Consider the following 24622-nt stretch of genomic DNA (forward strand, 5'->3'; position numbering starts at 1 on the left):
TCAAGAGGAGGAAGCAGGGGAAAAGTTTACTGATAGCCATCATAGCTGAACCTCCAGATCCGGAGGCAGTCTATCTCTGGGTACCAATTGCTTTGGGAGGAACGGCAGAGCAGCTTTCCAGAGGCACCTGGGGACGGGTCGTAGTGGCTCAGTGGTTGAGCATGTGCTTTGCATGGAGAAGGTCCCAGGTTCAGTCCCCAGTGGCGGCATCTCCACAGAGGGCTGGGGCTATCTCCTGTCTGAAACCTTGGGAGCTGCTGCCAGTCAGCGTAGATGATACTGAGCTCGGTGGATTGAGCTTGATGGAGCAAGGGCCTGTTTGAACATAAGGCTGCTTCCTGGGCAGTGATTGTGGGCAGCAGGATGCTGGCTTTGGTGGGCCCTCTGTGGCCTGACTGAGCCAGCAGAGGCGCCTTCTGTCCATGTGCAGGTAGCTTGACAGCAGCCGCTGCAAGGCAGGAGCGATGTATACTGTGAGAGTGTGTGTGTGTTTGAGAGAGCTTTTTTGGAAACCTGATGCCCAGAGTCCTGGTTACCGCTGCTGTTGCTCAGCTAGGAGCTGAGGCGTGTCTCATCTGCCGGAGTCGCCAGGCTTAGGTTCCAGCTGAGAGGCTTTCCTGAGAGGAGGGGGAAAGGCAGAGCCGGCCACGGGGAAGGCAAGTACCTGCAGGCCGGTGGCTCGGCCGGCTTCCGCGCCAGCCCTGCATTGCAGCCTGCGTGGGCTCCGCCTGGCAGGAGCAGGCCCCAAACCTTTGCTCACTGCAAGCCCCAAAGATGCCCCACCTGCTGAGTCAGTGCTTTGTCATCATGGCCGAGATTCCTCCCCAAATCCTCCTGGAGCAGCTGTGCGTCAGCCGGCCGGGCTCTGGCTTGGACAGAGTCTCTTGTTTCCGCCCGACTGGGAGCGAAGGTGGGCTGCTGCTGGGGTGAGTCTCTGGGGCGCTCTCTGCCGTGGGGTGAGTGGCTGGCAGTCTGCCACCCTCCCTGGGGTCGTGTTTCCTCCAAGGAGGCCTTTCTGGGGCTCCTGATGTGCTCAGTAAGTGGCGTTCGCTTTCAAGATGGCTGTTTAAAAATTCAACAGCTGCTGCTCCTTCCCTCCCACCCCCAGGGGTGTCCGGCCTTTCCCCCGCGTCTGCTACCAGTGTCTGGTTGGCAGTGGGAACCCTGCCAAATGGGCCGCCTCTCCCATCCGAGGCCGAAAGCATCTGAGCCACCTGCTGATCGCCCCCCTCCTCTCTCTGGGGCTTTCTGCCCCACTGGACTGTCGCAGCCTTCAGCTGCTGGCTTGCCCGCCTCTTGCTTCATCCACAGAGCAGGAGAAGCCTTCCAGGGGACCACAAATATTTACATGCTCCCCTCCGGAGTTGCAGTGCCAGGACTTGGGCAGGGGGCTGTCGTGTGGGCCATTTGCTTCTGAGCCAGGAGCTTGCCTGGGGGGCATGGGGGCATGGGAGGGTGTTCTGGCTGCGGCTCCACTGGCTCCTGCACCTGGCAAATAGACAGACATTGAGTCTGCTCTGTGGGAAGTGTGTCGCTGCGGGGTTCCTGTTTGGGGTTTTGCTGTTTGTTTGTTGTTGCTGTGGCGGGAGGGAAGCCTCTGCGTGCTGGGGAACCTGCAATAACTTCTGTACTGAGGAAACCTCTTGGAGAGAAGAGAATGCAACAAGGGAAGGAAATTTTAGCAGGCCCCAAAATCATGATAATCGGGTAGGGGGGAGACGCAAGCTGCATATAAATGATGCAAATTAAGTTCACTGGTGTATGCCTACTTTGCGTAGTAATTCCATATTCCAGTTCCACACATCTGGGCAGGCAAATATTAGTCAAATTACCATGGACTGTGAAAAAGACAAATAATTGGGTGTTAGAACAAATTAAAGGAGAACTGTCACTAGAAGCCAAAATGATGAAACTGAGGTTATCATACTTTGGACACATCATGAGAAGACATGATTCACTAGCAAAGACAATAATGCTGGGAAAAACAGAAGGGAGTAGAAAAAGAGGAAGGCCAAACAAGAGATGGATTGATTCCATAAAGGAAGCCACAGACCTGAACTTACAAGATCTGAACAGGGTGGTTCATGACAAATGCTCTTGGAGGTCGCTGATTCATAGGGTCGCCATAAGTCGTAATTGATTTGAAGGCACATAACAACAACAACAAAAATTTCAGAGGATCTGTTTTTGATTTCCTAGATCCAGCTAGGCATATTAAGCATATTAATGGTTGCATCGTCCAGTTGTTTTGCTTTTGTGCCTAGTAATTACCACCAAAAACTGGGGGAGGATGTGAGGAATTTTTTTTTTTAAAGTAACATTTTCAGCCTAGACTCTAGTTTCCAACACTGTGGAATATTTATTTAATAAGATAATTTATATCCTGCCGTTCCATGGTTAAAAACAGGGCTCAGGGCTGCTTAGAAACATAATAAAAACAATTAAAATACACAATCAAGATTAACACATAATAAAAAACACAAAACAGAAACAAACATAAAGCAAGTCAGTGCAGCAGTATAAAAACCCAGCATAAAACAAAAAACCAGCAACACATCAGTTAAAAGCGATATTGTGACTGTGGTTGTCTGTAACAACAATTAGGAAATGTGAAATGAACACACCGCTACAACTTGTAACACAGACAGAACTCAAGATTTCAGTGTTATCAGTTCAGTCAATCATCTTATCTAAGGAGTAGTGTCTGAGCATGTGAGAAGTGTCTTTAGCACACTGATCCTCACAAACCAGATCAGGGAGAAGAGAAATGCAGCCTTCTGTGAGGCAGGCTGGAACTTGATGGAGACTTGAGTGCTGCTGGCACCTCTTTTTTTTTTTTTTAATGCAGTGAATTCTAGAGACCTGGCAAGCTGTGCTAGCATTAGACAGGGCAGCTGTTCCATTCCTATTGGCCTTAAGGGGAAAAAGGTAACACCCCCCCACTGTATTGGATATATATATATATATAAAAATACGTCTCTCTGTATATATGTATATATGTACATGTGTGTATATAGGTGTGTGTACAGTTGCTTGCGATGATGCGGCCAGCAACGTGTCCTCTCAACCCTTGCCCTTCTTGGCTTATTAAAGCTTGCCGAGGGGTGTTGACCGAGTGGATCCAGTGTGTGGTCAACACATCATTGTGGGAGGGAATGGTTCCAGCCTCCCTGAAAGCGGCGGTGATCTGACCGTTCCTGAAAAAGCACACCCTGGACTCATTGGTTTGCGACAACTACCGACCTGTTGCAAATACCCCCTTCTTAGGGAAGGTGATCAAGAGGGTTGTGGCGCAGCAATTGCAAGTACTCTTGGATAAAACAGATTATCTTGACCCATCCCAGTCTGGCTTCAGGCCTGGTTATGGGACTGAATCGGCCTTGGTCGCCCTGATGGATGACCTTGATTGGTAGAAGGACAGGGGGAGTGCAACCCTGTTATTCTTACTTGATCTCTCAGCGGCTTTTGATACCATTGACCATGGTATCCTTCTGGGCCGACTTGGTGAGATGGGTATCGGAGGCACTGTTTTACAGGGGTTCTGATCCTAACTGGGTATATAAGGTCGTTCTCAGAGAATAGCATTGAGTGATTATCTTTCGGCCCCCTGGCAGTTGTGCTGTGAGATGCCACAGGGTACCATCTTGTCCCCCATGCTGTTTAACATCTATATGAAGCCCTTGGGAGCGGTCATCAGGAGCTTTGGGGCAAGGTGTCAGCAGTATGCTGACGATACCCAGTTCTATTTCTCCGTACAGGAGATTCTCCAAATCGGGTGAGGCCGTGCAAGCCCTGGACCGCTGCCTGGACCGTGGTGGGCTGGATGAGGGCCAATAAACTGAGTCTGAATCCTAGCAAGACGGAGGCACTGTGGGTTGGTGGTTCCCAATTTCGGATAATTGGTCACTTGCCTGCTTTGGATGGGGTTGTACTGCCTCTGAAAGAGCAGGTTTGTAGTCTGGGGGTGCTCCTGGATCCATCTTTGTTGCTAGAGGCCCAGGCGACCTCAGTGGCTAGGAGTGCCTTTTACCAGCTTCAAGTGGTAAGACAGCTGCAGCTGTTTCTGGACTGGGATAGCCTGACCACTGTTGTCCACACACTGGTAACCTCCAGGCTGGATTACTGTAATGCGCTGTATGTGGGCCTGCCCTTGAGGTTGATCTGGAAGTTGCAGCTGGTGCAAAATGTGGCGGCAAGACTGCTCACTGGGGCAGGGTATTGCCAACATGTCATCCCGCTGCTGAAAGAATTGCACTGGCTGCCCATTTGCTCCCGGGCCAAGTTGAAGGTTCTAGTTTTGGTGTACAAAGCCCTATACAGTTTGGGGCCAGAATACCTGAAAGACCATCTTAGCCCTTATATACCCAGTCGATCACTGCGCTCTGCAGGTGAGGGTCTCCTGCAGATACCATCTAATCAGGAGGTCCGTTCCGCACAAACATAGGAAACGGACCTTTAGTGTGGTGGCACCTACCCTGTGGAATTCCCTCCCCTTGAATATTAGGCAGGCACCATCTCTGTTATCTTTTTGACACCTGTTGAAGACTTTCCTCTTTCAACAAGCCTTTTGAGACCTATCCCAGTCTGCATCTGTGTTGGAATTGCTTTTTAATAGGTTTTTAAACCTTAAAAAAACCCCAATATGTTTTTTAACCTTTTTTTAAAGATGTCTTCAAAGCTTTAAAAAAATGTTTTTAAAGTTGTTTTGTTTTAATGTATTTTAAGGTCTGTTTTTATGATGTTTTAAAGTGTTTTTAGTGATTTTGTTTGCCGCCCTGGGCTCCTGCTGGGAGGAAGGGCAGGATATAAATAAAATAATAAATAAAATAAATGATATGTATGTATGTATGTATATATATATATATATGCATACACACACATCCATCCATCCCTGGGGTGTAAATGAAATAGGGTGATCTTTGGTGGGGAGATGCCTGCCAGTCATTTTGAAGAAGGATATGTATTAAAAATACTTTTTAGCCTTTTCTGAATTGCTGAACAGGGGCTCTGCTGGGCAACTGGGTGAGCGAGGCTGCATTCCAATGCAGCTTTACTTGGGAGCAAGCACCATTTAACCGGGGGGGGGGGGGGAAGCTGAAAAAAGCAAATGCTAATACCTCAGCCTTTTCTACAGAGAGGTTTGCTTTTATATCTTGTATTTGTTTAGGAGAGGGAGCGTTTGGCGGATTCAAACCCCTTTATTCCATCCTCCATGGTAGCAGGCAGACCTTCCCATTGCATTCACCACCGAGGACATCCCCTCAGGCACGGAAGCAACTGAGATGAAGGCTGCTGTTCCTTGCTAACTCAGCCAGAAAGTCTCTGGATAAGGGGTGGAGCTGCACATGTTGGATCAAGTGAGCAAGTGCGGTTTCTACATATGCAGCAGGAAGGCAGACTAAAATTCTTGATTTTCCCAGGACTGCTGTGGTGTTCCTTATAGGTTAAGAACAACGGATGGCAGGAGTAGGCTGATTTCTCACAAAATGGACAGAAAACTGCCTCCCTGTACCTCTGGATCCACAAGGGCTAGAGACTTACTTTTTAAAAAAAATGAAAGCTGGGAATCTGAGCCGCCCTTATGGGCTAAGTGGGCTCTGGGTTCATGGCTAGAATCCAGTAAAACCCTGCTAACTGGGCAATAGGCAACCCTATGCGTACTTCATTTGGCTTCAAGAGGAAGGACAAAGTAGTGAGGCACTTCCCAGTCTCCCCACACACATGCTCACTTCCTGGGCTGCCTTCTGATAGTAAATTCTCATTGGAACCTCTCTCCTTTGAGTATTTCATCAAGATATTGTTCACATGTTTTTAAACATGTTATAAAAGCTAGACACGAGTTTATGGGAAAAGATAGTCACTGGGAGTCTCAGGACACTGCGTGCTGATTTCTGCACTTACGTTGTGCAGTTGTGGAACTGCAGAATCCTCTGGCCTGCACTAAGACTGCATTTAATTCCACCCAATCATGTCCAAGCCTGAAAACTGGTGTGGATTTGGATGAATGAATGAATGAATCTTTATTTTTACCCCGCCCTTTTTCCAAAACTGGAACTCAGGGCAGCTTACAAATAAAAACTACACATAGGTAAAAAAACATACAAAAAGATACAATTAAAATAGAATTAAACTATTTGTGACATTAAAACCATGAAACATACACTTAAGATACTAAGACAATTTAAAACATTAAGAATAGGGCCATAGAACAACACAACAGACCTTATGAGGCCCTATCTTAAACATCTTCTAGTCCAAAAGCCTGTCGGAATAAAAAAGTCTTTGCCTGCCGAAGGAAGGATAGCAAGGAAGGGGCCATTCGTGCTTCCCTAGGAAGAGAGTTCCAGAACTTGGGGGCAGCCACCGAGAAGGCCCTATCTTGCGTCCCCACCAATCACGCTTGCGAAGGTGTTGGGACTGAGAGAAGGGCCTCTCCTGAGGATCTCAATGCCCGGGCAGGCTCATATGGGAAGATACGGTCTGACAAATAGCCTGGACCTGGGCCGTATAGAGCTTTATAGGTCAAAACCAGCACTTTGAATTGTGACTGGAAACAAACTGGCAGCCAGTGGAGCTGTCGTAACAAGGGGGTTGTATGGTCCCTGTAACCAGCCCCAGTTAGCACTCTGGCTGCAGCTCTTTGTACCAGTTTAAGTTTCCAGACAGTCTTCAAAGGCAGCCCCATGTAGAGCGTGTTACAGTAATCTAAACGGGATGTAACTAAGGCATGCATCACTGTAGTCAAATCAGGCATCTCCAGGAACGGGCGCAGCTGGCACACCAGTCTTAACTGGGCAAAAGCACTCCTGGCCACTGCAGAGACCTGGGTCTCCAAGTTCAAAGCTGAGTCCAGGAGCACACCCAAACTGTGTAACCCCATCCAGCACAGGCTGAATCCCTATTCCCTGATTTGCCTTTCAACTAACCAGGAGCACCTCTGTCTTGTCTGGATTTAATTTCAATTTGTTCACCCTCATCCAGTCCATCACTGATGTCAGGCACCGGTTCAGGACCAGGACAGCTTCCTTGGCTTTAGGTGGAAAGGAGAAATAGAGTTGGGTGTCATCCGCATACTGATGACACCGAACCCCAAACCCCCGGACAACCTCACCCAGCAGTTTCATGTAGATGTTAAATAACATGGGGGACAAAACTGAGCCCTGAGGGACCCCATATGTCAACGGCCAAGGAGTTGAACAGGAATCCCCCAGCACCACCTTCTGGGTTTGTCCCTCCAGGAAGGAGCCGAGCCACAGCAACACAGTGCCCCCAAGTCCCATCCCGGCAAGGCGGCCCAGAAGGATACCATGGTCGATGGTATCGAAAGCCGCTGAGAGGTCCAGTAGACACACTCCCCCTGTCCAGCTCTCTGCGTAGGTCATCCACCAAAGCGACCAAAGCTGTCTCTGTCCCGTAGCTGGGCCTGAAACCAGACTGAAATGGGTCAAGATAATCTGTTTCATCCAAGAATCTCTGGAGCTGGGAGGCCACCACATGCTCTATTGCCTTACCCAGAAATGGAATGTTGGAGACTGGAATAATGCATAATGCTTCCTCCTTTTGGAAATGTGGGCTCAGGTTAGTGTCAGGATCGGATCCTGGAGACCCAGAACCCTCCAGACATCCTTTTTATTGTGCATTCATGATGATATGTGCCCTGAATGGTGTTGGGGCGGTTATACACAATCCCTCTTTCAGTCCTGTTTGTGCCTGCAACTTTTTTGGTGTGGATGTGCTGCTTCGTTTCCTATTGGTGCATGTCCTGCAGCTTCCTGCTAAAATCCTGGAACTTTGCATGCCACAAATGTTCCAGGTACAATTTTGTCCCACTTTTGTTGCACCCCTCCAGATGGTAAGGATGCAGTAACACTGACGAAGCATCGCAGAAGAACCAATAAAACAGAGTGATATGTTTCTGGTCCAGTATAAAGCCTCTACTAACGCACTATTATTACACCAAATAATGTCGCAAAGTGGCGAAATTGGGAACGGAGAGACTGAGTGAGCCTTTATGTGTTTGAATCTTTGCTAAAGATTATACTTTCCCTGCAAATTAGTCAGACAGAGACTTTAAAATAAGAAAGAACTACTTTATTCTGGAAGTAAATACTTGATAGGAAAGAGTTCTACATCTAGCTAACTAGCTAAGTTGGAGACGCAAACACTAAGCCTAGTGTTTGCCCTCATGCTTGGAGGAGAGGGAGAGCCAAAGAGAAGATGTCTGCTCTCCCTCTCGAGAGAAAGAAGAAGGAGATGTGGTCAACATCCTTTGCATATCAGTCTAGCAGGAAGGGAGAGTCAGCAGGAGATCAAAGGATAGGTATTAGCCTAGCAATCAGGAGGTCTGTTCTCTAGCTACTCTTTTTAACTCCACAAGTTGGAGTTGAACCACATATTCCAACAAATAACATGTTGCAGAATACGCCCACAGAAAACCACCGCTCTGGAGGGGGACAGATTCAAATTCCTGCTCAGCCACAATCTTCAAGGGGCAGCCTTGAGCCAGTCACTGTTCTCTCTGCTGAATTGTTTTTGTGAGGATAAAATGGATGTATGTTTGTGTGTGTGTATATAACCCTGAGCTCCTTAGAGAAAAGGCAGGATATCTATAGAATAAACAAATAAAGAATACCATAATGCAAAATGTCGGATTGCAACTCATCAGTACAAAGTTTGGGGTGCTCTTGGGGAAATCGGGGAGGGATATAGGAGGCTGCCTCAATCTGAGTTGGACCTTGGTCTGTGTAGCTCACTAACGTCTACTCTTGCGTGATAGCAGCTCTCCACCGTGGTTTCAGGCAAGGAATCTTCCCCAGTCCTACCTGGAGGTGCTGTTGGGGGTTGAACCAGGGACCTTCTGCATGCAAGGCAGATGCTCTACGGCTGAGCTGTGGTCCTTCCCGAAGGGTTCTCTTAAAGGTGGTTAGAACTTGATGTGCTTCTGGAGAGAAAGAAGAAAGACTCTTCGAGGCTTGCAGGAAAGATCCAGGGAGTACAGCTCTAATCGGAGGCAAGGGAGGCACAGCCCTTTCCCCGTCTCCACCAGCCCTGTTTTTGGTGACATACCACAGAAAAGTTGCTGGTTTCCTCATGCCAGAACTGAAAATGAGTGTGCCCCGAGCAGTTCTCTTTAAAGTTTGCCTTTGTGGATTTTGATGGTGAATATTCTGTGGGTTTTTGTCTGGGGTGCGCAGTCAGTGCCCTTATTTGTCACCCAAAGCTTATGTACTGTTTCTGATGGCATCTGATAGCTGCCCTGCAGCAGAATCAAAGAAGCACCCTAAAAATAAAGCAGTTGTGTCATGTGGCATAAAGCTGCCAGTCATGAGTTTGAATTTAAATAGGAAGTTGCCTTAGACCAGAGGTTCTTCACCTGGGGTGCATGCACCCCCAGCGGTGCGAGATACTTTTTCTAGGGGTGCGAGGCCCAACCGAAGATTTTGTAAAATGGTCATTTATCTTAGCTAAGTTAGGCTAAAACACACAAAATAAAATAAATTAATAATAAAAATGAACGGTATTTTTTCAGGGGATGCAAGAGCATATTTTGGAAATCCAAGGGGTGCTAGCAGTAGAAAAGGTTAAGAACCACTGCCTTAGACCATATCAGACCACAGTAGTAGTCAGTAGTGGTGAATATTTGGCAGCTGAAAAAGTTATATTAATGTCTTTCAATTAAATTTCGATAACAAACTTCAGTTCCAAGATATGAATGCTGAATTTCAGGTTCAGGGTTTGCGGTGAAAATCTGATGGATTTCAACATTTTGCAAAAATGTCATTCCAGCAACGAGTGGGCGATATCCTCTGCTCCTGAACTGTACTGCACAGATCAGCTGAGAGAAAGGAGCCTCACGCCTGTGTGGGACCATGTAGGTGTGCACTGGCCAAGGGTGAATGTGGCCCTCAGATCAGAAAAAGGGTCCCGCACCCCTGTTGTAGCTAGTTGAATGTTCAGATATTTGCTGAATATTTTTATGTCAACAAATCAAAAGTTGCTTTCAGCACTTGGCAGTGTTTGATAGGTGGCATGTAGTGGAGTTTAATATTTTTACTGTATTTACAGCTAATCTGCAGTGGTTTATTAAAATCCAGCTGCATTTGATTGGAACCAGCTCTAGTTACAATTGCTCCATTTACACGCCTTATCTGAAACAGATCTCTGACCTGGATTGTGCAGAGCTGCTGCCAGTCAGTGCAGGCAGTCGTCAGCCAGATGGGCTTATTGGAAGGATGGGGAACCTATGGCCCTCCAGATGTTGCTCAGCTCCTATCATCGTCCCTGATCATCAGCTGATAAAGAATTCTAGTTGAGCAACATCTGGAGGGCTGCAGATTCCCCACCTGTGGCTTAGGGCCTAACTCAGTAAACAGCATCATCATATGTTTCTCACTTTGGGAATTAAGCAAGGGGTCTGAGTGTCCCTCTCACAGTTCTTCTCCTGGTTCGTTGGCAGGAAGCTGCGACTTGTTCGGGCAGCCCTGGGAGAACTTTCTTTGTTGACATAAATGGGTGCCATTGTATGTGATGTCACTGGCTGCAGGGCACCAGGCAGCCCTCACCCCCCTGCCAGACTTGGCTGTGCCTTTAAAAATAGCTTGCAGGGGATTGGTGCATGGCCACAGGCAGAGGGTGCCCCTCGCTCACAATGGGAGGAAACACTGCGGCTGTCGGTGCATTGTTCTGCCACAGACACTTGCTTCCGTTGCCTGTGAGGAGGAGGAGGATGACTCTGGGTAGGCCAGAGCCAGCGGACGGCCTTGTCTGTGAGCCCAGAGATGGGCGCATAACTTTAGGCATCCAACAATTCAAGCACTCATGCTGCCAGGGGTTTCGATGTGCCTGGCAAGGCGTGAGAAGCCAGCGTCTCTGGATGACGAGCACCAACTTAACAGGGGGGAGTGCAGTTTGGTGGGAAGCAAGTGGAAGAGACCAGATGGAGAGCCATCCCACACCAAGCCACAGAATCAAAGAGAAGGCGGAACTGAGAGATGTGCCAATACATTTTTTTTTAAAAAAAAATAAGCAAACCACCTGGATTCCAAATGAATTTGCTATAGAAAAAATATATATAAAGACAGCTGTTTTCTAGGGGGAGAATTCAGGCCTGACGTAAATGTGGCATTCTGTGCCCTGCAGTTGCTTGCCCCCATGTAGCTGGTTTCGTGTTCCAACTGGGCCCTCAGTTGTCCTGCAGGCTGTCTTAGGCCTCCGGGATCCATGGTGCTCTGTGGCTGCTATACGCACAACACTACACAGAGGCAAGCAAGCCACAGCAGCTGCTACTACTCCCTGCTCAGCGTTACGCGGACATTGACCTCTTCTGGGGTCAGCAGGCAAAGACCCCATTTTGATCAGCATAGAGGTTGAGTAGTTTCCCCAGTCATCCTGATGTCCAGAAGGCAGGCATGGGGGATTCTGGAAACCAGCTTGTAAACAAATTTGCATTGCTTAGTTTTGCTTTCTCTTCATTCTCTTGTGGTATGCAGCTCCTTGGGGCTTTTAATAAAGATTCCACGGGTACTTTTTGCAATACAGTTAACCTGCCTTGATGCAGCACCCTGCTCAAAAGCGCATCTTCTCTGCTTCAGTGTTGGATGCCTAGATTACATGCAGACCAAAATGTGGTGGTAGAATCCTGAAGTGGCATCTCTTCAGACTGTAGGTGGAGGACACCTTTTTTTATTGTCTCCTTCACTCCACTTCTGTTTTTAAAACTCCCTGCAAGCAAAAAGTTATCACATCAGGCAGAACATTTCCAGCCTAAGCAGTTTCTGATGTGCTACTTCTCTGCTTTCAGGGAGTCTTTCGCACAGGGGAGCATCCAGAAACACAACCTGCAGTTTAAAGTGGTACAGTCTGTTCTGTTACCCTACTTCCGTTGCATTCTATTGTGTGTGCGGACCAGCCTTTAAACACGACCTTCATGCACGAGGCACTGAAAAGCTCTCTCCTTTCTGTACTGGCATCCCTTGCAGGGGCCATGGTTCAACAGAGATGAGGCCATCAAATTCCATAGGGTCACATGCATATAAATTATGTGTTGGATTGTTGTAACCTTGGAGTGATGCATAAAATCTCTTTGCTGCACGGGCAAACCCCAGAATGGATAGCGTGCATGCATTCACTAGAGCCATCCTTGCAAGAGGCAGATGGTGGTGCTGTTGGGCGCACTTTACTTGCACTGTAGATGCATACATGGGAAGGAGCAGGGCAGTTGCAAGGGCTGGGCCTTGAATCTTTTTCCGAGTGTGTCTGTCTGGGTAATAAATGTGGAAGAAACTGAATTGGGGGTGTGGTGTGCATAAAGATATCAATTTGGGAAAATAAATTTCTTTATATAGAGAAGATTTTTTTTGATTTGTGGGTGTAATTCAAGGGGAATTGAATTAATGTGGAGCAGAATCGACTGTGAAATTATTTGGGGGTAAAGGAAGGGGAAGTGATTTGGGTGATCTGGGGTGCAATTTAACTGAAGAAATCTGGGTTCCTGGATGGGACATTAGTTGGCTTGCTTGTGTAACATTTGAAGTTTAAATGTGCATCTATACACAGAAATCAGCATTGGCAAATTTTACACAAATGTGGGTTTTTTTGCCTTTGTGTAGTGCTAGTCAGGGAAAGACCAGGGGTCTTCTGCTGTATACCTTGAAGGAGGAGTGGGGAGCCTGCAGCCCTCCGGATGTTGTTGGCCTGCAGCTCCCATCATTGGTGGCCACTGACCATGCTGGCCACTGACCATGCTGGCTGGGGCTGATGGGAGCTGGCATCCAGCAACATCCGGAGGGCTGCAGGCTCCCCATACCTGTGCAACATTAAAATTCAGATTAAGATCCTGTCCAGTAGTAGTCGACCTTGTGCGTGAAGATAACTCCTGTCTTTTGCACAGTCCTGAAATGTGCCTGTTGGTTCAGGAATCAGCCACTGGCTTGACCGTGTTGGTTTCTCTCTCTCTCTCTCGTCCCTCTGCCCTGCCAGATATGCCACCATGCCGAATGCCAGCAGCTGAACCACAGCAACCCCCTCCACTTGTGCGAGGCGTGTGACGGACACTTCCACAGCGCCATGCACTTTGACGGGCACATCCGCTTTGACCTGCAGCCACAAGGTGAGGAAGGCCCAGCCGCGCAGTTGGCCAAGGGCAGGGCCGAGCCGCCCAAGATAGACATCGAGAGTCCGCATCCCAGAAGCCCAGATTTGATGCCCTGAAAGAAAACATTGGCAGGGCTTCTTTCATCTCCCAAACTCCTTTCACCCAAAGGCGAAGCTGGTGCTCTTCAACTGGCCAGATTTCCCCCTGCAGTGGGGATGGGGAACCTCTTCCAACCCAAGGCGGCATATCCTTCCGAGGACTGCATGCAAGGGGTGGGTGGAGGCCACAGACGGAAGTGGGTGGGGCCATGGATGTGGATCTGCTTTTTCATGGTAGGCTACATTCCAGCCCCACTAGAGCCAGGGGTTTCTACATCCCCGCCCCCATCTCTCCATCATCCAAGCAAGTAAGAGACATTATTGCAGTTCCGGGACCCGTTCCAGTTAGGTAAAACCAGTCAAGGAGGGCACAGGACAGGGGCAGGCAGGGGTGTGGACAGCCCTGAGGGTTCCTCACTCCGACTCCTCATTGCCAATTCCTGTTACATGACAGGACTTTAAAATTGCTTTCCATTTACCTTTAGCCAACGCCAGCCCAAATGTGAACATCTTGTAGCACTTGTAAGAAATACTTATGCCTCTGATATCTCAATGTAAACGCTCATAAGGAGACCCCTGTAGCTTGATCAGACCAGAGGCCCATCTAAGCTCGCACCCTCAAACAGAGTTTGAAGGCAACAGCCTTCTTCCACTCTTTGCACACACACACACACACAAGCAGCAACAGTTATTCCCAGGTATAGTGTCTCTTTACATGGAGGTTGAATTCCTAACTATGATTGATATTAAGAATCTGAGAAGAGCCCAGCTGGTTCAGGCTGAAGGCACATCTTCCAACTTCTCAAAGCCCACCTGCGGGTCACAAAGGCAAGAACCCTCCCCAATTGGTTGTCCCCAGCCTCTGCTGATCTGAGGGAGATTGCCTCTCAATCTGGAGGTTCTATTTAATAGTCATGGCTAGTTGCCAATAATAGACATCCTCCCACCTATCCTATAAATTGACATTAGCCATGGTGGTTTTAAGGAACCTCCATGTTCAGAGGCAGTCTACTGCTAAGTAAGAGTTGCTGTAGAGATCTTTCTTCTTCGGCAACTTCAAGGCGGAGCTCTTTCTGTCCCTGCAAGAGACCAGCAAGCAGGCAGGCAGGAATTAACAGGGAAGATCCCCCTTCACAGCCCTTTCATGATGGATAGGAAGGGGGTTTGAATTCAGTTCAAAATTCACACTCCCTGAAACGGTCTGTGAACCGAAATGTGGCTGTTGTTCAAAAATCGCCCTTTGTGTGATGCAATTCCCCAGTCAAAACAGTGTGAACAAAATTGCACCCTGTTGGGAAAAGTGTACATAAAGATGGATATACTGGTGAAAATAACAAGCAAATATAGGGGAAATTGCTCACAAAAATATTTGTAAAGTTAGACAAAAGTGTCTCAAATGCTGACAATCTTTTCTGTGAGGATTTTAAAAAGACTTCACGAACTGGTGCAGAAACTTAAAATATTGGCAGAATGAGAAACTGAGATAACCTGGAACTGAGCATCCTGGAAATGTCTTGGCCACGGTGGGATGGGAAGCCGGACTCTGGACGAGGTAGCCCCTTAACTCTGCTGCCCAAGTTCTTCAGGCCAGGGCTTGAACCTGGGTCCTTCTAGACACCAAGCAGGGCTCTCCCACATATAACCACGGTCGCTTTATTCATAACGAGGCTACTGGGGCTGCACAAAGTGCTGTGTAAGTTTCGTCTGCAAAAAAGAGGAGGGCGCAATCTGAAACTGTGCATACTGGAAAAGATGGCAAAGGGGATGGCTGCTGTGCCCGACTGGAAGATAGATGTCATGTGTCTGGGGCCGTCTGAGCCCCATTGCTGGGGACTCTTGATGCCCCGTGACTGAGATACCTTCTCTTGCCTTCCAGGTTCTATCCTGGCCCGGAATGTCTCCACCCGGTCATGTCCACCACGCACCAGTCCTGCCTCAGATCTGGAGGAGGAGGATGAAGGGCTGATTGATGGGAAAGGGTGAGTGTAGGGGAGGGCCAGCCCAGGAGGTTCTTGATTCAGGAAAACTCCCCTCACTTAGAAAACTAGTGTCTCAGGGAGCCTTCTCCCTGACACACTAGTTCAATGAATACAAGGAGTAGTTATTTCATGGGGGAGAATTCCAACATGCAATTCCCCCATCCCAAGTCCGAAGTGGTACAGTCCATCAAGGGCTGTATCACATGGTCCTGGTAAATCCATGGATCAGCTTGATGGGAATTTTGTAAAGGCATTTAAACCATCTGGGAGCTGGTGGGATAGGCTGTTTCCTGCATGGGGGGATAGGCTCTTTCCTGCCTTCCTTAGCTATGTGGAGTAATATGAAAGGGCTGTGAAGGGGGATCTTCCCTGTTAATTCCTGCCTGCCTGCTTGCTGGTCTCTTGCAGGGACAGAAAGAGCTCCGCCTTGAAGTTGCCGAAGAAGAAAGCCCGGAGGCGGCACACAGATGTAAGGGCCCTTGCTTCCATCGGCCCCGTGAGTCATGGCTGGCCTCAGCCTGTGCGGGAAGCTCAGAAGCCTCTTTGGATGTCCTGTGGAGGGCAGGAGGGGAGGGAGGGTCCCCCGGTTGTACCCCTCCTGGGGCAGCAGTCCTTGTAGGGGGTGGCGAAGGGATGAGTGGAAAGGAAGGCTGGAGACTGCTTTGGACTTGGCACGATGCCCCTTGCACAGGGACCTGCCTTTCTCCCACAGGACCCCAGCAAGGAATGCTTCACCGTGAAGTTTGATTTGAACGTAGACATTGAGATGGAGATTGTGCCAGCGATGAAGAAGAAGGCGCTGGGGTGAGGAGGGGGCTTGCGGGGCGGGGGTGGGGCACGTTTGTTGTTTGGGAGCCTGTTGAGGCGTGAGATGGGATCCTGCGATTCCAGTGACTCGCTAGAGGCAGCTTGAGTGCTCCGGAGCACATCAGGTCAGATTTCTGGGCTGCGGGATCCTGCCCAGTGGCTTCACGTGAAGACAGTCCGCTCCCATGGCCTGAAGGGCCTGCTGCTCTGGTTCATGGCTCCTGCTTTGGAACAGGTGTGTGGAAACAAAGCAACCGGTTCTCCAGAGTCACGTAGAAGTTCTCCTCCAGCACCAGTGGCAGAATGCACTTTACTGTCTGAGGCTGCAGGCTCAGGACCAATGAGAAGTGGCCACCCTGCTCCTCTGCTTGACCTGCTGCCCCCACCAAGCCTCCTGGCATGCTGGGACATTACTCATTGTTCCATGCTGAAAAGAGCATGCTACATAGCTTACGTTGTATGTGATGTGATGTGATCTTCTGTGCATGATTTGCATCTATGTCCAGGCTGCACCCAGGGCCCCGCTTGCAGGGCGTCTCCTGTGAAAGGCAGGTGAAACCTGAGCTGATTTCTGACACGGCCATTCATTGTCAACATCATTTGTTGGCTTTTTCTCTTTTCTTTAAAATCCAGCGAAGTCCTGCTGCCGGTCTTTGAGAGGAAGGGGATTGACTTGTCCAAAGTGGACATCTACCTGGACCAGTCCAAGACTCCCCTGTCGCTTAACTTTGAGGCGTACCGTTTTGGGGGGCATTACCTGCGTGTGAAAGGTAGGCTGCTGGCTGTGTGGTCCTGTTCCATGGTGAGGAGAAGAGGTGTATCATTTTAGCAGTGCATGCCTTGCTGATGTTCTCTAAGGACTGGCTTTGCCAACCTGGTTGCTTTAGACTACAACTCCCCTGAACGCCAGCCTGCATGGCCATGCCCAGAATCATACGGGTGTGCTGGCTGGGGCTGATGGGAGATGTGGTCCAAAACATCTGGAGGGCTCCATTAAAGACCTTGACTTGATACAGGTTTATAAAGGATACAAAAACATCCTAACACTGAAAAGCCTTATAATGGTATTTGGAAACCAAGATTAAAAGTTGAGATTATGTTCAGGATCCAGGGGCAGGAATCTGGTCGGCCGTAAGCGTGTCTGCACCTAGTCAGAAATCAGGCGAGTGAGAAAACTGTAGTAAGATTATTATCCCCAGTACAGAGTTCCGTAGGCCGAGTGGTCGGTTGGCACTTGCTCAGTGGTCGTGTTGAGGCTCAGCGTGGACCGGAAGAGCCAAAGGGGCTCCACCTGGTCTAGCATCCTGTCCTCACAGTGACCATCCAGATGTCCCAACGAGAAGCTCAGGAGGAGGAACCGAGGGCAGCAGCAGCACTCTCCCTGGGCATCCCTAGCAGCTTGTATGCTGGGGCACATTGCCTTCACCAGGGCCAGTAGTTCCCGGTCTGGCCGTATCATGTGGGCCCCTGCCTGTTGCTTCTGTGCCCCCCCCCCCAGATATTGCTCTCTCTTGGAAGACAGAGCTGTAGGTGCCTGTCTGAGGGCCCTGAGCTAGCCTGTTGCCTCGCAGGCTGTGGAGGCCTCTGTCCTGTCAGCAGAGCTGAAGCGAGATCCATCTCTCAGTCGGGCTGGCTTCTGGGTGTGGAATGAGGAGGGGATGCCTCAGGCAGCAAAATTGTCCTCCATGCAGTGGCAGCTGGTGGCTGCAGGTCAGTGGGGCAGTGGAATCCGCCCCGGGTTTTTGTCCAAACTCTCAAGGAGCTCTCCATGCACTTTAGACAGCTCCTTTAAAAGTTCCACAGGGGGTTGGACTTGATGGCCTTATAGGCCCCTTCCACCTCTACTATTCTATGATTCCGACTAAAACCCAGAGTGCATTCTACTGCCCCCTGACATGGAGCCAGCCGGCGCCATTGCCTCCATTAATTTGTCTAAACCCCTTTTAAAACTGTCCGTGTTGGCGCCTGTGGCCACATCTTGTGACGGAAAACCCCACAGTCTAGCCACGTGTGGTGTGAAGAGCCACGTCCTTGTGTCTGTCTGCAACCACCCACCTGTGCAGGCTTCCAGTGTTGACCTGCAGTGCTCCCCTTCTGCATTGCAGCCAAACCTGGGCAGGAGCTCAAAGTGGAACAGGCATTGAAAGACTTCAAGTCGCTGAGTTTGCCCATCCTCCGTCCCGCAGGCACCGGCCCGTCCTTTCCCTGCACCCCCTCTCTGGATCGGCTGGAGCAGCTGTCGATGAGGAGGGAGAGTGCCGACATTCTGGTGAGTGGGCAAAGGGGTGTGTGTGTGTGTGTGTGGACTGCCAGAGCTACTGTGGTTTGAGGGCAAAAGCAGTGCACTGGGCACTGCCCTGGAGATCAAGGAAGCCAGTGGGTCAACAACTAAATGCTGTTTGTTTTAATGTGTGGTGTGCGCCCATCTCAAAGGGTTAGGGTTAAAATGAAGTAAATAAAATCAAGTGAGTTTAAATCCAGCCCAGCTGTCCCTGGAACTTTGCCCAGGTCTCCCCATGTCATAACGCAGGTACGAACAGGATAGGGCCCTGCTCAGGATGAATTGTGGTTCCTGTTCTGGCTCTGTCTGGGCAGTGGGACGGGGGCACTAGACTAGTTTGGCATCAGGCCAAAGGAGGGCACATGGGAGAGACCAGCGAAGGAAAGGGAGTCGGGGGATAATTCCATAACATTTGTATGTTGGGCTAACTTGTGGGGCGAGACAGCCGAGAGGTTTGGCCCTCTAGCTGGTGATACTTGCAAGAACTTCCTCATTGCTGTGCTCCTGCCTTGGGTTTCCGCTGTGAAGTCAAATCCTTCTCCTTCTCCTTGGCGTTTGGGGTGAGCCAGTGAGGCTGCTTTCTCTTTTCAGTATTTGTAGGCTATAAAATTAGCTTTAATGATGTATGTTTTTGTAACTGTTGCTTATGCTATAATATTCTGGAAGTGCCCTCCTCGCAGGGCAGTTGCTGGGTGGGTGTGGGAGGAGTGGAGGGCAGTGCGGGCTCATCAACAGAGCCAGTCGGGCATTCCCACCGGGGTGCCGGATTTTACCTCTGCCTTACCCCCCCCCCAATTCCAGTAAGCAGCAGTGATATTCCTGATGACTGGGGCTCAGGAGTTATTATCCCAATTTACAAAAAAGGTTCCCGTTTAGATCCCACCAACTACAGACCTATTAGTTTGTTAAACATCGTCAGTAAATTATACGCCAGCCACCTATTGGAAAAACTACAAAGCTGGCTGGACCATGAAAACATCTTGGCAGAGGAACAAGCTGGGTTTAGGGTGGAGCGTTCCACTATTGATCATGGTCTGGTGCTCCAACGCTTGGTGGAAAAATACTCAACCAAATTGGGAGGAGCCCTTTACGCCGCCTTCATAGATTTTAAATCAGCTTTCAATCTTATTCCCAGAGATAGGCTGTGGGAAAAATTTGAGGCCACAAACATTGACAGGTGTCTGCTATTACTTATTCGGCGGCTACATGAAAATACTCCCTGCGTCCCTAATGCCTACCTTCGCCTGGAAACTGGGCTTCCCTCGATAGAGGCCCGTATATGGACACTTAAGTACTGGTTAAAACTCCTGTTTCTACCTGTGGGTCTGGCCCCTCTTGTCCTGTCAGACGTCTTCCAGTCGAGGTGGAAGAAAACTTTAACTAAGAAACTTTCCAGTCTAGGATTTTCGGCTACTGTTGTGCTTTTGTTAGGCCATACCAAGGCAATGCAGGCAATCGCTCAATAAATCCTCGACGCTGAACTCCAAAATCATCGTTCTCGACCAGTGCCCAATTTTGGAATTATACCTTGCCCTGGACCCTTTACCCCTGTGTGTTAGCTTGCTTCCCTTCCTACCCCGAGGCTCCGGAAAGCATTCACGATGGCCAAGTTTAATGTACTACCCTTGGCCTTTTTAGGTGGCAGATTTCAAAAAATCCCCTATGCCGAGCGACTATGCCCCTGTGGAGTGGGTGCCGTAGAGACTGTGGGATATGTTCTATTGGACTGTGCTTTTTATAATGATCTCTGACACACGTTGATCACCCCGATCACGCAAAGTCTCCCAGGCAGGGACGCTGCTTTCCATGTTAGATATCTTTTATCTGACCAAGTTTCGCAGGTCACAGTGAAGGTAGCGAGATTTTGTGCTGCTGCTATTTCACTCCGAAGAGCACAATTAACTCAACTGCCAATACAGACCTGAGTTTGGGTTTTTCGTGATTATTTTTATCCAAAAAATGTGTGTCCTGTCATAATTATCTGTTTTATGATTATTTGACCCTGAGTGTATTTAGTCTGGTCTTTGACCGTAATAAACTACTACTACTACTACTACTACAGTAAGCAGCAGTGACTCCGCCTTTGGGGGCCTGGGGGCCGGGCCACTCACCTCGTCCCCCGCCCCTGGTCCTAGGATTATTTTAAGTAATGAACTGAAATAATAAATGAAACAATTAAAAAAACCTGCAGGAGGCGCCCGGCTGCTTGCTCTTGCTGGCTGTGGCTGCGGCTGCCCTCTTTCTGTGTCTTGCTCTCTGTCTGTGAAGCTCTCTGGGGGGGGGTGCATGTGTGTGTTGATGGACATCACAGCAGAGGGACTGGCGTGTGCCAGAATGAAATTTGCTGCTTGCTGTCTGACAGACACGGCCTTGAGTATTTCTGGGATGGCTGGGTGATGAGGCAGACATGATCTGCGCCTGCCTCACACGCACGTCTGGGCATGCATGTCTCTTTTGGATGAGAGACTCATGTGTCACTCAGCATGATGAAGCATCATCCATGCCTCGCACGGTGCCCCAGCATGACTCTAGGCGTGGCTCTGTTGTGCAGAGGGACGGAGGAATCTGCCCATTTCACCTTCTCATCTTTGCAGTCTTAGTTCACCACATCAGGTGTGCATTTTGCCAAATATACACGCACTTTGCAAAGCATTTTCCCCGATCATGCCTTTTTATGTGTGATCTCCATTCATATATGCATTCTTATATGCATTTTGTATGGTTGGAGAATGCATCGCAAAATTCGGAGAAGTGTGACTTTTCAAATGAAAGCTGTGGTTTGTTTTGTTTCAGGAAATGTGGAATGGGGGGGTTCACATTACACTGTGAACTGAACTGGGTTCCCCCCCGCCGCCCGTTCCTAGCTGTGAGGGCATCTTTCTGGTGTATCTCTGGGTGGGTGGCTTTGCCAGTTCTGCCCTTTGCTCTGGTTGATGCCTTCCTTTCTTTAATTTGTCCCCTTTGTGACATGCCCGGCTTTGCTGCCCTGTTCCCATCATTGGACCCTCTTCAGGCCCTGGCCGGCGAGGTTGTGGTTCTTTCCTCTCCTCAGCCTCATAAGGGGCTGCATCTGTTGTTGGTTTGTTTATTCAGCTTCTAACGGAGGGCACTCCGCCTCCCGTCAGGGCTGGGGTGGAAGGCAAGGCTACCTCAGGCTCTTCTAGATGGCCTGTTCGTTGAGAAGCTGTCCTGATTTGCAGTGGTGACCAGCTGGTGCCGATTGAGACTGGTAGGACAGAAAACAGAGACCCGTAGTAGGTGAAACCAGATCCAAGGACAGGAGGAGCCCTCCCCTGCCTGGTTGTAAGGAAGAGGGCAGGCAGGTGGAGGCAGGCTGAGGTCCTGGGGCAGCGGGTGTGGTAGTTCGATGCAGTGGAAGCTGGTGGCTCCGATATCAGTGGGGCTATGAATCCGCGCCAGGTTGTAGTCCGAACTTTCAAGGAGCTGTCTAAGGTGCTGCCAGCATGAGAGCCAACAGCCTGCACTGGTTATACGAAGTTGATGTGTACTGAGTATTCATTCTGATTTGTTTGTGTGGGTGTCAAATGATGTCTCCAGTGCATTTACTCACCACTTGTCTTACCACTAAAATTCTGTTTTTTGGTGGGGAGAGCGGGGGAGGAGTAGGTTTCTTGTGCAAGAGCACCAAGCCTACTTTAATTGCAGAACCCAAATCTGCCAGTATATGGTTGATTCATACCCACAAAATAGTCACAGTCTAGAAGCATCTTCAGTGGCTGGGCCCAGTATGTGGAACTCCCTGCATTAGGGAAGGTGGCTTGGCCTCTCCCCCTGCCACCAGGACAAATCTTTTCCAGCAAGCGTTTGGCTTGCTAGGGTGGATGAGTTGCCCTGAACTGAGCATTTGTTTTAAGATTGTTTGGATCTGTGTTGCCTGTCTCTGATTTGCTTTTTAAAAAAAATAGAGTACCTTTTGCATAGTTTTAATATAATGTGAGCTGCATGGAGGATTGTTTTACAGCAGGAGGGCAGGATATGCATGCATATGAGAGAGCTCAAAGGCTGAGCTACCAATGAGAAAGTTCTCTGTTCAAATCTTGCCTCTGTCTATGAACTTACTAGGTGGCCAAAGGCAAGCTATTCCTCCCCTCGGCAACATGACAGCCATAATTAACTAGGTTATCCCAGGATTGCTTTGGCCATGCTAAACCGTTTAGAATGGATGCCTCAATTTGGCTTGTTTTTCTCTTCCCTCTCCAGTCCCTTTGTCCTTTTGTGTTGTGGGCAGGGACTGTCTTCTTTCTCTCAATCTTCGTATAGTGCTTAGCAAATGTTAGATGCTTACCAAATGATTTGTAACAGTAATATAAGTGCTAATTGTGATCATAAGTTCCATTGGCAATATTGGATCAGGAATAGCTGTTAAATGCAGGCAAATGATTATGTCAGGATCCGGTGCAACTCTTGATTGTGAGGGTTGGGTTTTTTTGTGTGCTGGGACTTCACAGATTCTTGTTCTGTTTCTGAACTCCATATTTTGGAGGCCAGATTTCAGCTGGGTGGAGGTGATGTATAAGCCACAGAGGAGCTCAGAAAAGGGAGTCAGGGCCTTTATTTGCCCCCACAGGAGCTAGCAGACGCAAACAACTTGCCCAACAGACCCATAATGAGTGTTAATGGGATCAGAGCAGTTGGCACGTAGGAAGATCACCAGCCTTCAGATTACCATGTCATGCGACTGACCTGAATTACATTGAAGGGAACAGAGAGGAGCCTACTTTGTCTTTGTCCTTGGGGATGCTTTTTGTTTGTTTTCTACTGTCAGGATAGGACAGGTTTTGTGGGAGGGGGAGCACAAAGAAAATGTCTGGAGGAAGGCCATTGGAGGACCCACATGTCCTTGAATCTGGGTTCAAATCCCGCCTCCAACCGGGGGAACCTGTTAAAAAGGACAGGCAAATCTGTTTGTTTATTTCAGAGTTTTTATGCTCTTCCTACAGATTAAAGCACAGGGTGGATACAGCATACAGTATAAGCAGTAACATAAATAAAGCAAAATGAAATCATACAGCCATTATAAAAACAGCAACTCTATGACCCTCAACAGCAACCAGTATCGACACCATCAGGTCACCACAGCCTGGGCAAATAAGCATGTTTTCAACTTGGGACTTATATTCTACAGTTCAAGTATTTGCTTATTTATTCAGTGTTTTTGTTAGTCATCCAATAACTGTCCTGTGTGAAACTCAAGAGCGTTTCCCATGCATTATGTTGGTCATCTTTACAACATGCCTGCAAGGCAGGCCAATGTTATTGCAGAGAGAGCTTCCATATTGCAGCTGGGGAAAATGGGAGGGTGAGTAAAATTAAGTTACTGAAATTCAAGGTGAGGCATGATTAGAACCAGAGACTTACCAGCTTACACACTTAGCCACCTCAGTACACTAGTCCTCAAGGGAAGGACCCTCAAGTCTGTTCCTTTATCATCCATGGTGCTGTGAGATGGCTTTGTGGGGAACTCAGTGGCAAATGTGAAGCACATTCCAGCCCTCTGCCTCCAGTAAACCAAGAGGCTCTAGGAGCAGGGTGGTCTTCTATCCCTCCCCTTAGGGTGCTTGTATATGGTGGGAGGCTTAGTTTGCAAATGAGTTGTTGAGATATTACAAACGAGTTGTTGGCAACAGGCCTTTAAAATTTTTTTTTCCAGGTTTTCCCCAGGAAGGGTAAATCTAGATTAACTGCGTTGGTGTGTGGGAGTTACAGGCTGGCATTTTGATGCCAAGAGGTCTTGTTAGATGCTGCAACGAAACAGAACAAAGCACAACATCTTGCAGGCATGGTGAACAGCTGATCCCACAATGAGCACCCTGGGCTGCATTCAGCGCAGTTTTCCTCAGAGTAGACCCATTAAAATGAATGGCCCTATGTTAGTCATGCCCATTAATTTCTATGGGTCTACTCTCTGAGTAGTATTAACATTGGGGGACAAGCCCCTTCCAGAAGCACCCTTCATTTCCTGCTGTTAGTTATGGTTGCATGTTTCATCTGCACCAATACAAAAGTCTTTGTCTTCCCCTGTCCACAGATCCCGTGCGGGAGGGTGTGTCTGTCTTTAGTTCACTCTGGACTGTGGGGTGGGCTGCTGAGAGCTGCTGTGTGGCTCATGCCACACACAAAGGCGCTCCAAGAACCCAAATGGGTGCAGAATTTGTTGCTTGGAAGAACCCAGACTTGCCCATTCCATATCAAGTGGGGCGGTGGTGGGCTCTGGTTTTTGGAGGAAAACCATCGCAAGGAGTGAAGACTCCTCCCCACACCCACCACTTTTTCTTCATAAAAGGATTCCTTTCCGCTCTGGAGACATTTGAGGAGGCTCAGGAAAAGTGTGGCAACTGCAGAC

The 24622-nt window shown here is 48.8% G+C and overlaps 1 protein-coding gene across 6 annotated transcripts in view; it reads left to right on the forward strand.

Annotated features, from left to right (window-relative positions):
• PLEKHG5 (pleckstrin homology and RhoGEF domain containing G5) overlaps window positions 1–24622 on the forward strand; it is a 98648-nt gene that overhangs the window by 30748 nt on the left and 43278 nt on the right. For 4 of the 6 annotated variants that reach the window (XM_061600765.1, XM_061600764.1, XM_061600767.1 and 1 more), the window contains 6 exons: window positions 12979–13108; window positions 15068–15170; window positions 15579–15639; window positions 15883–15974; window positions 16611–16747; window positions 18083–18246. In XM_061600765.1, coding sequence (XP_061456749.1) covers window positions 13066–13108; window positions 15068–15170; window positions 15579–15639; window positions 15883–15974; window positions 16611–16747; window positions 18083–18246 — 600 coding nt within the window. In that variant the 5' untranslated portion in view covers window positions 12979–13065. Of the gene's footprint in view, window positions 1–833; window positions 927–12978; window positions 13109–15067; window positions 15171–15578; window positions 15640–15882; window positions 15975–16610; window positions 16748–18082; window positions 18247–24622 lie in introns of those variants that run through there. The other 2 variants (XM_061600769.1, XM_061600766.1) reach the window with 2 other exon arrangements.

Source organism: Rhineura floridana, chromosome 18, assembly GCF_030035675.1.
Source record: "Rhineura floridana isolate rRhiFlo1 chromosome 18, rRhiFlo1.hap2, whole genome shotgun sequence".
Classification (NCBI taxonomy): Eukaryota; Metazoa; Chordata; class Lepidosauria; order Squamata; family Rhineuridae; genus Rhineura; species Rhineura floridana.